Source organism: Mastomys coucha, unplaced genomic scaffold (assembly GCF_008632895.1).
Source record: "Mastomys coucha isolate ucsf_1 unplaced genomic scaffold, UCSF_Mcou_1 pScaffold1, whole genome shotgun sequence".
NCBI classification, from domain to species: domain Eukaryota; kingdom Metazoa; phylum Chordata; class Mammalia; order Rodentia; family Muridae; genus Mastomys; species Mastomys coucha.
The window spans coordinates 28,748,940-28,765,074 of NW_022196891.1; the positions used below are offsets into that span (position 1 = coordinate 28,748,940).

Consider the following 16,135-nt stretch of genomic DNA (forward strand, 5'->3'; position numbering starts at 1 on the left):
GAGGTATGGGTACCTCAGAGAGTGACCACTTTCATTCCCTGGCTCTTTAGGGGCCTGGGTTTGAATGTCATCTGACATTAGTTCAAACCTTGGCCTTTGTCACTCAATTCCTAGCCTATTAAATCTGGGGCTTCAACATCTTTCACATGCTACAAAGTAGGAAAAAGATAGTTACGTCAGGAAGCCTTCTCTCTCTCTCTCTCTCTCCCTCTCTCCCTCTCTCTCTCTCTCTCTCTCCCTCTCTCCCTTTTTCTCTTTCTCTCTCTCTCTCTCTCTCTTTCTCTCCTCCCTTCTGTTCCCTCCCCTCTTCTCTCTTCCTGTCCTTTCTCTTTTTGAAACAGGGTCTCCTGTACCTCTGAACAGTCTCAAACTCACCCAGTAGCTGAGAATACCTTTGAACTTCTGATGCTCCTGCCTCCACCTGTTAAATGCTGGGATGGCAAGCGTGTGATATCACACGCATTTTAAACGGTGCTGGGGATGGAACACGGGGCTTCATGCAAATCAGACAAGCACACTACCAGCTGGGGGTACAGTCCCAGCTCCAGCCCCAGAAACCTCCTCCACATCGCTTAAAAAAAAAATCTGTGGGAATGGCATCCCGGGAATGAGCAGGACCTCCAGATACTAGGCCTTTATCTTCTACGCGGAGACAACAGCCTTCAGGCCCAAACTTTTGTCCTTTGAACAAGATGGTTCTGCTGGAACGAGGAAGTACTAGTGGAAACTGGGAGGGCTTTGCCTGAGGCCCAGCTTCTGGCAGCTTCTTCTCTGGCCTTACCAAGCTGAGCTCCTTGAGACTGTGGGATGGACCTGTGGCCCTGCTCACTTTGCACCTGCCAGTAGGAAAGCCATCCTGCTGCCCCTGCACACATACACGAGCACATATGTGCACTCACTAGCTAGACAGGCAGGCGGGCCCATCTGTCAATCAATCTTCCTTACCGATTTCCTGGCTGGCAGCACTGGAGCTGGTGTGTAAATCATTCAGAGCCCCTCTCGGCTCTGCCAGGACATGGAGCTCTTTTTAATTAAGAAGAATGGAGGGTGCTCCTGGCTCTGGAAGTGGCATTAACTTCCTAATGAGTCTTTAAAGAGACGTGTCTGAGTAACCTGTGCTGCCTGCCTGTGCACAACCTCTGATGCTCTGTAGAGCAGACTGGACCCTGGGAAAGGCTGTGTGGGGTCTGGGGTGGGGAAGAGAGACTCTGCATTGGAGGTAGAGAGAAGAGAACCCCTCTCAGCTCCAAAGCTAAGGCAGCCCAACCTAGTGAGCTGGAACTCACTGGTACAGTTTCCTCTCTGAAGAAAGGGCCAGATTGCAATATAAGCTGAACCCTTGACTCCTGCCAGATAGCTGTGGGACACAAGAGGCACCCCGGAAAGGTCAGAATACAGCGGGAAGCATGATTAGACTTCTAGGCAGGTGATCAAACACCACAGGGAGCAGACTAGCATTAACCAGCTGGGCAGTGGCAGTCCCAGGCCAGAGCAAGGCTCACCTTGGAGAACTGACACCGTAAAGATGAATCAAGGGAACTAGATCTCTGTGTATATGTAGCTACCAGAAGAACATGAAATGCCCACTCCAGAATCTGTCCCTTTAAACCATGACCACACGATTATTTTTCTAAGGCTCCAGCCCTAGGCAGTGTCCCTGGAAACAAAGAATGCTTAAAGCCCGAAAAGCAGCTCCAGCTGCTCCCAGCCCCATTGTCCTTCTAGAAGGACAGCCACCACAGAGAGGGTGCGCTATGCCCAGGTAGGTATGATAGACTGTGCCCTGCGTCCCTGCTACTCCTCAGCAGTGGAAGCTGTAGCGACATAGCCTCTCACCCCACTCCACGCTGCACCCGCTGCACCGCTGGCCAGGAAATTCCTCCCGGTTTATAACTAAAGCTCAGGCTTTATTACAAGCCCCATTTCCTCTTCAATGCTGGCAATCAACACAGGAAACTAACTCAGGTCTTTTAAAGCCTTTGAGCTGTCACTCTCATTGCATGTGGCTCAACAAGAGAGGCTCCCTCCCACCCCTGCTTCTCAATTTCAAGGAGGCTGAAAACCAAGATGTTCCTGTCCCCACCCTGTGAGCAAAGACATTCCTTAACTGGGACTCATTAAATCCCTAGGTTCCGGAATCATGCTGTGCACTGGGGTAGGGGGCAGAGAAGAAATTGGAGCACTCCAACATTCTCCCACAGGTGCTGGGGCCACAAGATCCAGGTCATGGCTCCGATTGCCACCTCTGCCCTGCAGACTCCCATCCAGTTTGATTGAGCCCTAATCCTTCATTGGGCTGGCTTCCAGACTGACAGGGTGGGGCTGGGGGCTCACGGAGCTTGTCTTGCTGATGATTAGAGGGTCATCCTCACCCCTACACACAGGCCAGGTTTCTGATCCAGAACACCACCTGGAGATCACCCACCGAGGGCTGTCCTTCCAGATCGGCTGCAGCTTTGGCCTCCCTGGGGCAGCCTCAGTCAGCTGAGAGGGACATCCACTGTAAAATAACCCCGACATGATGGGATGCAGGAAGGTGCGGCTCCAGTTTGATTGAGCCTAATCCTACATTGGGCTGACTTCAAGACTGACAGGGTCTCTCCAGTCCCACCCTGTGGAGCTGAGCCCAGGCACTGGGCCCATCTGTCTGAACATAGCAAGCCAGAGGTAGAGACACTCGGTACCTCAGAAAGAAGGAAGAAATATGTCCCTTCTTGGTGCACTACCTACGAAGTGCCCAGCAACTTCGCCCCAGGAGGGTGGTAATGTGTGTTGCTGGAGAAGGAGGTTGGGGTGTCTACTAACCTACTCTTGGAATCCATCAGACCCACCACAAAGCACCCATCAGTGGGCCACACTGCTCTGAAAAACTGCTTGGTATTCTAAACTGCCTCTCCATCTGCAGCTTCCTCTGTACAGACCTGGATTCAGGACGGCTGGATTCCACAGGACACTGAGCAGGCGCTTGGTAGGCTCTCAGTCAGCTGCACTTGCTGCTTATTGTATCCTGGCTGACCGTGACAAACACAAGGTAGGACTTTTTCACAAGGTGGCCGACCGCCTGACTATCTGGGGCTGAGCACCAAGTTTGACTAAGACTTCAGTATCACAATGAAACAAGTCCACACTACCTATGTGGGGCGTGTGCAGTGTGTGTGGTTTGGTGTATATGTGTATACGTGTGTATGTGATGTGTGTGATGTATGTATGGTGTATGTAATGTGTGTAGGGTGTGTGTGTGTGTGTGTGTGTGTGTATGTGGTGTATGTGGTGTATGTGTGGTGTGGTGTGATGTGTTTGTGTGTGTGTGTGTGTGTGTGTGTGTATGGTGTATGTGTGGTGTGTGTGTGATCTGTGTGTGATGTGTTTGCTTGTCTGTATGGTGTGTGTGTGTGTGTGTGTGTGGTGTGTGTGTATGGCATGGTGTGCATGTAGAAAACCTGTGAGAGATGGTTTCTCCTTCTATCATGTGGGTTCCTGAGATTGAACTCAAGTTACCAGGTAAGTAAGGCCTTTACTCACTGCGCCATCTTATCTCCCAGCCCCCATAAATACTCTTAAAGAGAGAACAGAAACCCACGCCAGGTGCTACACAAGATCTTAGAGCAAGAATGATTTGGGTCTGACATAAGGAAGAACTTCTGAATGGGAATATGATTCCACACTAGAGCAGGACAAAGAGGAGTCAAAGGACACACAGGACTCCCTCTGGGCCTGGCCCTCCTCAAGGCCCAGTCCTGATGCAGTCAGCGCAGGCAGGAGAACTGCAGGTGACTCAGGAAATCTTAAGTGGTGGTTGCTAGGCTACAGGCTGCTTTAATGTGCCTTGATGATGTAAAGACCAAAGGAAGTTAGTTACCTGGCTGGGAGGAGAGAGCAGTGAGGGAAGGAGAGAGGGAAAGAAAGAAGCCAAACTTCCAGAATTAGTAACTGGCATAGCCTGGAAGTAAACAGGTTTTTTCTACACTTCCAAGGCTGAGTGCCTCGACCCCTGTGGTCTGCACAGAATAAAGCCTACCTATGGATGTGAGAACACTGAGCTGGAGCAGGGCCTGCCCAGGGCTGAGCTCTGGCATCTCCCTAGATGAGACACTCACCAATTACTGGGATCCCTTTGGGCTCTGGGCACCTTCCCTTGCTTCAGTTGGACAAAAGACCAGAGGCCATAAGAGAACAGAAACACCCAGCCTCCTTACTAATATATAATTTGTTCGTTTGTCATTGGGAATCTTCAACCCAGAGTCCTCTGAAGGAGTTGCCAGCTCTAAGTGAAGCACTCCCCGAGTGTCAGACTCTCCTGTGAAACACAGATGCTCACAGATGCCTGGCAATGTCCCCACGGTGGAAGATTAGGAGAGACTGGGAGTTGCAAGGGCTGAGCTCTGGGAACTCTGCCCACCGGCTGGGAGGAGTGTGAGAAGTTACTTGGCTTTGCTGCTCCCGTGGAGGCTCCTGGCAAATGGGGCTGAAGACAGACAGATCCCAGCAAACCCCATCTGAGGAGACTGTGGCTTCCATTCATCCCGGTCACCACTAGCTAGAGCTGAGAAACGCAGTCAGTTCCAGGGAAGGGCCCGTCCCACATTCCTTCGAGAAGGATAGTTCCCTAAGAAGGTTGTGAGGTATCCACAGGAGAAGACTACTTAGACATGGCCTTGAGCTAATAGAAAGTCTTTAGCCAGCAGGCAAGTACACTGGGTGTTCGGGACCTGAGTATAGTCCTGAGCCTTTTTCAGGGTGAATTTAAAAGCATGCACACAAAAAAACCACACCCTGAGTTGTCACACCTCATATAACAAGAAGAGTTAGCTGGAAGTGGAACTACAGAAGGCAAAACCCAAGGTTAGGACATTTAGGGACTTCCCCAGAGCTACGGACTTTGATGGATTAGGTCTTTGTTCCTGTTTTGGCAGGTGTGCTGTCTGCCTGCTGGGTTCCAAGGCCCGAATGGTACTTCCATCATGGCCTCAGTTGTGCTAAGGTCTGGGGCCTATTACAAGAACACGAATGGTTGGTATTGTCTGTGAAACTTCATTAGTTTGGACTACCCTCTTAGAATTTGTGAGTTCTTACTGAACAGGGAGAACAGAACACAGCCTTCTGTGGATGATGTAGGCACTGACTTTGCAAATATAAAGAGTCTAAGCTTTAAAAAGTAAGTAGAATTGTTAGGCCAAGAGCTTGAGATATTAAGATAGGCCTATTTTAAGTTAGGGTCTCTATTTCTCCCAGAGTTCAGAGTCTTAGTATGAGTGTTGGTAAGAATGTACTAGGCCCTGGTTCTGTGTTAGAAGGTAAGGTGATAAATACCACACTCGATGAAGAGTAGCTACATCACCTCGACTTAACCTTCACAAAACTTACAAGGATACATCCAAACCATAGAACGCTAAGAAGAAATAAAGGGGAAAAAAATCTGACGAAGAGTCACACACTTTTAATCCCAGCACTTAGGAGGCAGAGGCAGGTGGATTTCTGTGAGAGACCCTTTCTCAATAAATGGGGTGGGGGAAGAGAAAGGAGAACTTTGAGGCTAAAGCAGGAAAACTGTTGAGTTCCAGGCATACTGAGACCATGCTTCAGAAAGACAGAGAGGGGGTGAGGGAGGGAGAGAGGGGGGAGGGAGGGAGGGAAAAAGAGAAGAAGAGAGATGGAGAGAACTATTGATTCTTTCAACAAAGTGTATAATAATACTCTAGGAGTGAGTTTGGGAGGAGGGGCAGACTCTACCAGGTTACATACAGTATGACTTTATCCATATAACGTTCTTTCCCTTTTTGAAACAGGATCCAAGTATCCAGGGCAGCCTACAACATAATATAGAGCAAGGATGACCTTGAACTTCTGATCCTCCCATCTCCACCCCCCCCAAGTACTGTAATTACGATGTGGATCACCGGGTGCTAAGTCACTCTGTGCTGAGGACGGAGTCCAGGCTTCTGTGCTTGTTAGGTAAGCCCTCCACCCAGTGAACTCCAGTCCCAGCTCCTTGTACAACACAGCTGAAGTGACATGGCTTCAGAAATGGATTGTGAGGGGCTGGGAAGGGAAGAGCAAGGAGGCATTACGGAGTCCTCCTACCAGGTATCAAAAGGTGACATGGGACCCTTGGAATGAAAATGTACTCTGTTTATGGCATTGTACTATAGCTTGGTAGGATATTAATACTGGGAGAAACTGGATAAATAATACATCTTTCTTACAACCCTTACAACCATGTGTGAATCTATAGCTTATCACAAGTTAAAGTTTAGTGCCTAGCATGTGTACATCCCTGAGATCCATCCCCGACAGTGAGAGAAAATACACACACACACACACACACACACACACACACACACTCACAGTAGAAACTGAAGCTGAGTTTTCTAGAGCAAACATTTCAACAGCAGTCTGTCAGGTTCCCTCGCTCAGCATTTCTGAGTGGAAGGAAGCCAGAAAGGAGAACCCTGTGGGCTTGGAGAGACACCACTAGGTGGTCTGGTATATCATGGGCACTTGAATTACTGGGCACTACAGTTCTGAAGGGTCTGTTGCTGGGTGGTTTGAGAAATCATCCATCCAGCCCTGTGGTTGCTGCCAAGGGCCAGGATTTGTTAATCAGGTTTGCCCACTACAGATGCGCAAAGGTCTGGAAGGTGAGGTCCTCCCAGCTTGTCTATTGGTGTGTTCAGTTGCGGTTCCCTTATCTGTGACTTTATTTGAGGCTTTGTAGACGTCTCCACTTAGGAGGGCAAAGAAGATTCCGTGTGAATTACATGCACACGGGTAAGGATTGTTAGATCGGCAGATCCCTGCCACATCTATGCCTCCTAACTGGCTTCTGAGGTTAGACCATGTGAGCGTACCTCCCCCCAAACAAAGCCAGCCTGTCACGAACTGGGTCTGTGTACTGTAGACAAACTGGGTAATTGGCCTCTCCGCCTCCTCACCCAAAACAAACACTCGCAAACGCCCGCCCCCACGCTGGCAGGATCTGCCTGTCATCTGGGCACCCGGCTCCTGCTCCGGCTGCCTCCGACCCTGTAGACACGGCGGGCCCTGCCCTCGCTCGCCCTGGTCGCACGGGCTGACGAACAGGCCACAGCCTCAGCCTCGGGACGCGTGGGCTCCTGCCCAGGTGTGGAAGCTGCGGGGAGGCGGTGCGGGGAGCCGGCGTCCTGCGGCCGGAACTCGGCTTCTGGCGACCGCTAGCTTGGCGCGGGTGACGGCGGCGTGCCGGCTGGGAAGGAAGGGCAGGGAGCGCTGTCCTCCGCTCCGCGGCTGCCAGGCGAGCGGTGAAAGCCTCGCGCGGCTGTGGGCGCCGCCCCGGAGCTAGTGCGGGGCGAGCGCGGCGCCCACGCGCGGTGGGTGGGCTCAGAGCTCCCGGGGACCGGGTGGGGCGGGGCGCATCCTGCAAAGTTGACCCAGGGCGAGCTACCGCCGGCGCCCTGCTGCCCTAGATTCGCCCGGTTCTTCCCGCGAAGCCAGGCGTGGACGTCGCTGCCCCGCTGACACCCAAGGGACCCGGAGAAGCCAGCGGGTGTCGGCGGGAGCCAGCGCAGCGCGAGATGGAGGCTGCGAGAGGGGACGCGCGGGCCGGCGCGGTGTAGCCCGCGGGTCCCCGGGCTGGACCTTGCCCGGACGCTGTGGGGGCGCGCGTGCAGGGCCCTCCCCCGGGCTGCAATGGAGGTGCCCAATGTCAAGGACTTTCAGTGGAAGCGCCTTGCTCCTCTGCCTAGCCGCCGGGTCTACTGCTCACTGCTGGAGACTGGGGGGCAGGTCTATGCCATCGGGGGATGTGATGACAATGGCGTCCCTATGGACTGCTTCGAGGTCTACTCCCCCGAGGCGGACCAGTGGACCTCCCTGCCCTCGTTGCCCACAGCCCGGGCCGGGGTAGCGATCACTGCCCTAGGAAAGCGGATTATGGTGATCGGGGGTGTGGGCACCAATCAACTGCCTGTGAAGGTCGTGGAGATGTACAATATCGATGAGGGCAAGTGGAAGAAGAGGAGCGTCCTGCGCGAGGCTGCCATGGGCATTTCTGTCACAGCCAAAGGCAAGTGGGGTCAGGGTTGAGGGTGGGCATTAGGGAAGAAAGTAAAAGGGTCATGGGGGACGCGGGTGTAAGGCAACATGGTTTGGGGGCGGGGGCAATACACATTCCTCATCACATTCGAGCTTCACACTAAGCACTAAAGCTAGAGACCCACTGCCCTTACTTTACAAATTGGAAAGGGACACTGAGCAGGTGAAATGTCTAGGAACTCCATCTGATGCCAGGAGTCAGCTCCAGCAGACTGGGCAGGCACTGCAGAGGGAGAGCCAAGGTGTGAGCCACAGGGTTATCTGCAATGACTGCAGACCCTGGCAATCAGCCGAATGACCACACTCGCCGTTGGCCGCCTGCCCCCTCCCCCAAACCTACCTATGTAGGTCCCCCGAGGATGCTCACGCCGTCCATCCTTCTACTGTTACCAGGCCCTGCCAAGGAGTCTTTGAGACCCGATCCCAGGATCTTCATTTACTTCTGACTGCAGTTTCAGACTTACTGAGTGGAGGTCAGAGTGTTCCCTTAAGGATGTTTCATGTTGTGTATTATCCGGGTTCACCAAGGTCTCTTGCTTGCATGTGGTTTTAAAATTCTCACTTTCTCAAAGCCTTCGTTTCACTCCTCTTGGGCCTAATAATACAACCTGTGATGTAGAGGGGAGTCCAAGGGCAGTTTTGCTAAATACACAGAGTTTTGTGAGAGTGGGAGTTAAGAGACCCCACGTTCACACACAGTTGCCTCCAGGCCGTAGGCTTAATGGGGTGAGCTTCCTTTTTTTCATCTATCTCCATCTCTCTAACAACTATACCCCAGCTGACTGGCTAGCATATGGCCAGATCAGAAAACAACTTGTTTGTTTGTTTGTTTTGAGACAGGGTTTCTCTGTGTAGCTCTGGCTGTCCTGGAACTCACTCTGTAGACCAGGCTGGCCTCGAACTCACAGAAAACAGCTTTTCTTAAGCATCTGCTTGGTCCCTGGAACAGTCTGAGGCCCTAGGGAGGAAGGAAAAAGGGTAGAGCATTTGGGCCCTGTGGTTGTAGAGAAGCTGGGGCCCAGAACCCGCTGGGGCCCAGAACCCCCTCGGGCAGTGTAGACAATAGGGTTTTCATGATCTGTCAGTTAGGAGCGGAAAAGCCAAGCATGGTGCTGAATGCTTGTGATCCTAGCTACCCTGGAGGCTGAGGCAGAAGAGTGGCAAGTTCAAGACTTCCCTGGCAATAGGGCTTAGTCATGCACACCTTTAATCCCAGCACTTAGGAGGCAGAAGCAGGTGAATCTCAGAGGCTAGCAAAAACGAAAAACAAAAACCAAAAAAACAAAATGAAAGCTGGGCAGTGGTGGCACAGGCCTTTAATCCCAGCACTTGGGAGGCAGAGGCAATGCTGATTTCTGAGTTCGAAGTCAGCCTGGTCTACAGAGTGAGTTCCAGGACAGCCAGGGCTACACAGAGAAACTCTGTCTCAAAAAACCAAAAACCAACCAACCAAAAACAAACAAACAAACAAAAAAACAAAACAAAAGCAAAAATCTTGCCTCTGCTAAGGCAGAAAGCTTATGAGATCAAGCTGCATACTAAGACCCTATATAGTAAGACCTTAGTTTAAAAAAAAAAAAAAAGTAAGGCCCAGAGGCCCTGGAGACACTGAGGATAATGAGTATGGATGGACCACACCCCATCTCTAGCTTCAATAAATTATGCTGAGAGTTAAGAATTAAGGCTTCCCATTGGTGCTTCATCCTTTTGGACTTTCAGTATGTCCAATGAGATAAGTGCTATTTTCATTCTTATTTTAGAAGCAGCAGCATGAAGCCCAGAAAAGTTAATTTACCGAGGTTAAATAGATAGTAAGTAATGACCACACTTGTGCTCCAAACCATAAAGCCAAATGGGCTCAACCGCTAGGCTGATAGATGCTTGATGCCAGCTGTTTGTGCTGGGTTTTCTTTCTTTTTTTTTTTTTTTGGTATCTTTGAGGCAGGGTTTCTCTGTGTAGCCCAGGCTGTCCTGGAACTCACTCTGTAGACCAGGCTGGCCTCAAACTCAGAAATCCGCCTGCCTCTGCCTCCCAAGTGCTGGGATTAAAGGCGTGCACCACCACTGCCCGGCTTGTGCTGGTTTTTTAGATGAACAGATTCTCAATCTGCAGTGTATTGGAAGCCACATACCAAGCTGGTATCCGTTTACATGTGGCTAGAGAGCAATGGCGATACCATCACTTGGAAGGCACCCAGCCAAGTCCTCTCAGCCCCACTTCGCAGCTCAGAGAACCCAGGTGAAGGAGGGTGGGTCCAGACTGAGCCCAGAGCTTAAAGACTGGGAAGTGGTTAGAGTCTTTTCAGGAGGGGGTGTTTCCCTGGAGAAGGTGGAATTTGTGCTAATCACTTAGGCTTGGGGCTGGGATCCCCTCCCAGGATAGCTGGAACTAATGGGGGAATAAGGCTCACCTCCTGCAGTCGTAACCTCAAAGAGGCAAGACACCTTTGTGGGGAAGGCCATGAGAGAAGGGCTGCTTCGAGCAAAAACTTCATGCAGGAACTGAAGATCCCTGAGAAAAGGACCCATTTGGACGAGGTCTAGGGAAGCACCAATGCTAGCCCATGCTCTCGGGTACAGCAAGCTGAGTCCCTGAAAAGCTACCCACTACCAAGAACAGAAGAGAAAGGTGGAGACTCCCTCTCACGCAAGGTTTCTGAAGGGTTGGTTCCCCCAAAGCCTCCTCCTCCTCCTCTTTTAGACCTGGCCTCTTCCCATTCCACACAGGTGCCTTCCAGATCCTGCAGGCTTCTATACCTGTGAAGGAAGATGCTATTTCCCCACCGGAGTAGCAGACAGAACCACTGACAACTCAGTGTGTAGAAGGCCAGGGAGTGGGGCTAACTCTAGTTCTATAAGACTTCACTAGCTGGAGGATTATCTGAGAATTGCTAGGAACCAGGTCACTATAAAAGCCTCTTCCCTGGGCTTCCACGCTGGCCACCCAGGAAGGAGGGCAGTGGAGGGACAAACCTGCAGCGGGTTATCTAGGGCTAGGCTTCACTGCCATCTGTCTCTGCACAGGGTTTAGTGTACCAGGCTTTGCCAAGGACTGGAGATAAGCCGAGGCACGCAATCCATCCACAGTTTCAGGAAGATGAGCCAGAATAGAGACTTTAAATGGTGCTACCCACATTACCAAAGCAGCCATGGGTCACTAGCCGCGCAAAGGCTGGGGGCTTGTCCTGGCCTATGAAAGATGGTGGATGAGTGCCGGGGAGCTGAGCCATGTCTCTCTGTGGTCTTTTTCTTAGATTATCGAGTGTATGCTGCTGGAGGGATGGGCCTGGACCTACGTCCACACAACTACTTGCAACACTATGACATGCTAAAGGACATGTGGGTGTCACTAGCTCCCATGCCCACCCCAAGATACGCTGCCACCTCCTTCCTCCGGGGCTCCAAGATCTATGTGCTGGGTAAGGACAAGTTACTTGTTCATGTCCTCTTCTTGCTCCCTTGCATGAGTTCCCTGAAAATGGATGCCAACAGCCTGAGAATTTCCTTGGCTCTGGGGGATAATTGCACTGCCCTCGCCCTTGAGGGGTCTTTCAAATGACTGGATAACAGAAGGGCAAACCCAGTCCTTCTGTTCTCAGGAACTGCTTTTTTTTTTTTTTAATCCATCCTCTACTCTGTACCCTGTCCCACCTCCCCACCTCCAGGGGGACGACAATCTAAGTACGCAGTCAATGCCTTCGAGGTCTTTGATATAGAGTCTCGGTCCTGGACCAAGTTCCCCAACATTCCCTGTAAACGGGCCTTCTCCAGCTTTGTGACCCTGGACAACCACTTGTACAGCCTGGGAGGCCTGAGGCAGGGCCGTCTGTACCGGCAGCCCAAGTTCCTCCGGACAATGGATGTGTTCGACATGGAACAGGGTGAGCTGGGTCCCCATTCCCTTGGCTCCTTGCTCTCTTCGGACTGATCCCCAATTTCCCCGTCCTGACAGTCTCCCTGGGGCTGGCTGCTTATCCATCCAGGCAGCCCTCTCTGAAGACTGAGCACTCCTCCTAACTCATGGATATACTTGGATTCTTTTCAAGGCTCCTTTGGCCTGCTTGTCTGTTTTCACTGTGGCCTTTCCTCTCCATCCCTAGTATCTGTGTAGGACCAGGTTAGGGAGGGTCTCTTCCTCTGCTGACGGAGAATCAAGAATTCTGATTTCTCCTGTCATTGTCTTTAATCAGATTCCTCTCCCGTTTAGAGCTGTGGAAAATCTAAATAGAACAGGGGGCGCATGGGAATTCTGTACTTTAGACTGGGACAAGCCCCAGAGAAGGCCCAAGTGGTAGAGGGTATTATTTCAATCAACAGGGCATGCTCTCTGCACCCTGGATGCAAGGGTGAATGGAAAGGGAACTGCCACCAGGGTAAGAGCCATCTGTATTTGTCAGAGGGCATCAGCGCCGAATCCTCTTTTTCTGTCTTGCAGGGGGATGGCTAAAGATGGAACGCTCATTCTTCCTCAAGAAGCGCCGGGCAGACTTTGTGGCTGGTGGTCTGAGTGGACGGGTCATAGTGGCTGGGGGCCTTGGTAAGGATGGAGCATCTCAGCCGTGCTGTGTTGTGGGCCTGGGACTTGGGAGGTCCTTGGCACAGCATTGGAGCAACAGATGGAACTGGCTCCATGCATACCTCCCACTGATTTACTCCAAAGAATTCAACGTGGTCTGGACTTGACCTTTCCACATGGGCCCCGCGTATGCTCTTTCCACTTGGAAATAGTAGGAAAAATAGAGATCTAGAAATAATAGGGGACATATGAAGTCCTGTGCGGAATCCAGGTCCCTGAGTCCCTTTCTGGGGATGGTTGGAGACGAGGTAAAGTCTTCGACTTTCCTTGACCCAGTATTGTTGTGGGCATCCAGCTCTCTTAGGATAGCAAAGCGTATGATCAAACAGATGCTCCTAATTCTGGATTTGATTCCTCTCAAAGACTGCTGCTATTTCGAAGGACAGAATGGGACTCTGCTATTTCAGAGGCACACTGAAGTCTTTAAGACACAGTGATAAAGGCAGTGTGTGCGTGTGTGTGTGTGTGTGGGGGGGAACAACCAGAGTTTACTCGATGTAGACATAGTCATTCATGAACAACCATATGGGCTAGCTTATGAGGGAGGCTGTGTGTGTGTGTGTGTGTGTGTGTGTGTGTGTGTGTGTGTGTGTAAAATCAGGAGGGAGGCAGTAGTCTTCTAAAAACTTCTGATAACTAAGACAGGAAAAACCAATTCTATTCTTAAGATGAAGAGGAAAAGAAGAAGGGACAAAGGACAAAGTTTCTTTCTTTCTTTCTTTTTCTTGTTTTGTTTTGTTTTTCGAGACAGGGTTTCTCTGTGTAGCCCTGGCTGTCCTGGAACTCACTCTGTAGACCAGGCTGGCCTCGAACTCAGAAATACACCTGCCTCTGCCTCTCAAGTCCTAGGATTAAAGGCATGTGCCATCACTGCCCGGCAGGGACCAAGTTTCTTGGCCCAGGATGGTAAAGAGAGAGCCATCTTGTAGCCATAGACAAATGAAGTCATTTTGGCTTTTGCTTCTGGGTTGGGAGAGTCAGGGTGGAACATGGCTTGGTGCCTGGGCTCCTTGGTCTAAGGTCTGATTCCCCTGTTGCTTTCAGGAAACCAGCCCACTGTTCTCGAGACGGCAGAAGCATTCCACCCTGAGAAGAACAAGTGGGAGGCCCTTCCCCCCATGCCCACGCCACGCTGTGCCTGCTCCAGCATTGTCTTCAAGAACTGCCTCCTGGCTGTGGGGGGTGTCAGCCAGGGACTGAGCGATGCAGTAGAGGCCCTGTTTGTCTCTGACTCCTAGCTGGCCCTGAGCAGCACCTTCGCCTGGACAGCATCACTCCACTCCTGACGTGAGGAATGGTCTCATCAAAGCAGTTTGGACTACTTCCTCAGGCTCCAACTCTTGTTAAGAGACAGGGAGGTCAAGCCCTGGGGCTCTCAGTGACCTCTCTCTCTAAACTTGCCATCTCAGAAAGCTTAGCTGACTCCACTAGTCAGTCAGTGCTGGGCTGTGGACTGGGGAGAACCCTCACTCAGTGCTCAAACACAGCAGGGGAACTCTCCCTCCTCTCGCCTACCTCCTGGAGTGGAGGGCAGTTGCTACCCAGAGGGAGATCCTGTTGTCCTTCCCCATCTCTGAGGTAGCTTGAGTGTCATGAGAGATAAACTAATGAAGAACAGCGGACCCCCCCCCAATCCCTTGGTTGACATCCATTCCCCATATAGAAGTCAACAGTGGGTCTGCCCTAGTTGTCACCTACTTATCAGGAATTGGACTTGAAGCTAGGGCAGTTGTGTGGGAAGGAAATTGAGGCCTCACACACCAGGCCAACAGCTTCGGCAGAAAGTGCCCTTCCTCTCAGGTCCCCACTGGGCATGTGTTGATGGAGTGTCATCATCTTCTGTATCCTGCCTTCCACCACCTTCTCCCGACCTGAGGCCTGGCCACCCTGTGCCCGACAGCTCTCAGAGTGTTACTGTGTGAAACCGTCTCATTTACATACACTGTGGCTTCCAAATCCACAAAGGGTGGATTCATTGCACTCTGGTTAATAACAGCAGCACAACAATTGGCATCTTTATCCCTGGCTTCCTTGGACCCTGGAGACAAGGCAGGGATGTCCTGGTTTGTAGATAGAAAGCCCTACGAGATCATCTCCCACTGTGTTCTTCCACTAAATAGGGACCTATTGGCCACCTGCTCTTGATGGTTCCCATTGAAGAGTTCTACCTTCCCTTGACCACGCTCAAAGAGCCAACCGGTTTTTCTTCTCTTGGTACACACACCTACGTTTGGCCAAGGTTGTGTGTTTGATCTTTGCTAGGTTATACCCATGTCTAACCTTGATCAATTCAAATGAAGCTCATTTTAGGCCTATTCAATGGATGAAAGAACTGTTCATTGACTTTAAAGCAATTGGGGGGCATCTGGGGGGTCAGAAGGATAGATGTGCCTTCCCTCAAGCCTACCCAGCAGCTCTTTGTGTTACTTCCCAGTCATTCATATTGGATTAGGATCTAGCTTGGGGAAGAGCACTTACCCAGCATGCTCAGGGACCTGAGTCCCATCCCCACAGCATAGAAAGCAAACGGAACTAGCTCTGAGTTAGCCCTGATGACACAAAGAATACCACCCCCACCCCCACTCCCATCCCACACACAGGCTATGAAGGAGCCAGGGAGTCAGGCTCACTCTTCACAGGGCTCCGGTGATTAATTACCTCTCAGGGATGGAGGATGGCCTATCAGGGTCTGAGGGGTCAGAAGGACCTCTTTCTGGTGTGGTAGAAACTTCCAGCTGGATAGGCAAGGACCGAGTGAGACCTGGGTCTTTAAGGGATGGTGGGTTATTGGCTTTACCTTTGAGTTCCAGGACGACACTGCCACCTGCTGGCCAAGAAGTTTTTTTCTCTCCGAGGTGAAGCGGAAGACTGTGGCCTCTAAGGAACAGACCACAAAGAAACCTCCATCGCTTATGGATCCAAGACTGTCAAACACCCCTGAACTAATCACTAGAAAAAAGAGAGTTGGGGAGCTACAGACGACAGGTGGCTCCTCAGAGCAAGCTGCTTCCCACTCGACTCCCTCTCTATATCTGACCTCATCTTCTGTCTTGCCCACATCATTCCCAACCCAAGAGGAGCCAAGCCATACAGGGGCCTCTCTCCAGGTATAACGGCCCCACATCTGAGGATAGAATTGGATCCTTTAAGATAGTCGGAACCTTAGGGGCCCAGCAGGTTCTATGAGGGTGAATTCGGCATAGACATTATCAGAGCAATTCAAAGCTGGAGCTGGTGTCTGCTAGGGTCACCTCTGCCCAAGGTCCATTGTGGGAAGACTAGGGATACCTCAGCGAGGGGTGAGGGAAGCCCGTGATGTCTGTGTTAAAGCGTGTGGTTCTATATGCCTCACATCTCAGAGGGAGCACAGCCAATGGCCTACCTCAGGCCTCACACACCCAATTGCCACAGGCCTCCCCACAGCACACTCTTCAGAAGGACCCTTCCCCTCCCGAATTCCCCAGTCTGTCTCACAAGGTGGTACAGCAT

At 51.4% G+C, this 16,135-nt stretch overlaps 1 protein-coding gene across 1 annotated transcript; it reads left to right on the plus strand.

Moving 5' to 3' along the window:
- Window positions 1-7,529: 7,529 nt before the first annotated feature.
- Window positions 7,530-14,777, plus strand: Klhdc8a (kelch domain containing 8A). Its single transcript, XM_031341410.1, has 5 exons — window positions 7,530-8,041; window positions 11,325-11,489; window positions 11,736-11,951; window positions 12,506-12,607; window positions 13,691-14,777. Exons 1-5 carry the CDS (start codon window positions 7,666-7,668, stop codon window positions 13,882-13,884), a joined length of 1,053 nt encoding a protein of 350 aa, XP_031197270.1. The 5' UTR covers window positions 7,530-7,665; the 3' UTR covers window positions 13,885-14,777.
- Window positions 14,778-16,135: the final 1,358 nt, after the last annotated feature.

Bases quoted from the DNA above. Each gene is read 5' to 3' on its own strand.
- Klhdc8a (XM_031341410.1), top strand. From the start codon at position 7,666: ATGGAGGTGCCCAATGTCAAGGACTTTCAGTGGAAGCGCCTTGCTCCT. The intron at 11,952-12,505 runs GTGAGCTGGGTC...TCTGTCTTGCAG, and splicing joins TGTGTTCGACATGGAACAGG to GGGGATGGCTAAAGATGGAA. The intron at 12,608-13,690 runs GTAAGGATGGAG...TGTTGCTTTCAG, and splicing joins CATAGTGGCTGGGGGCCTTG to GAAACCAGCCCACTGTTCTC.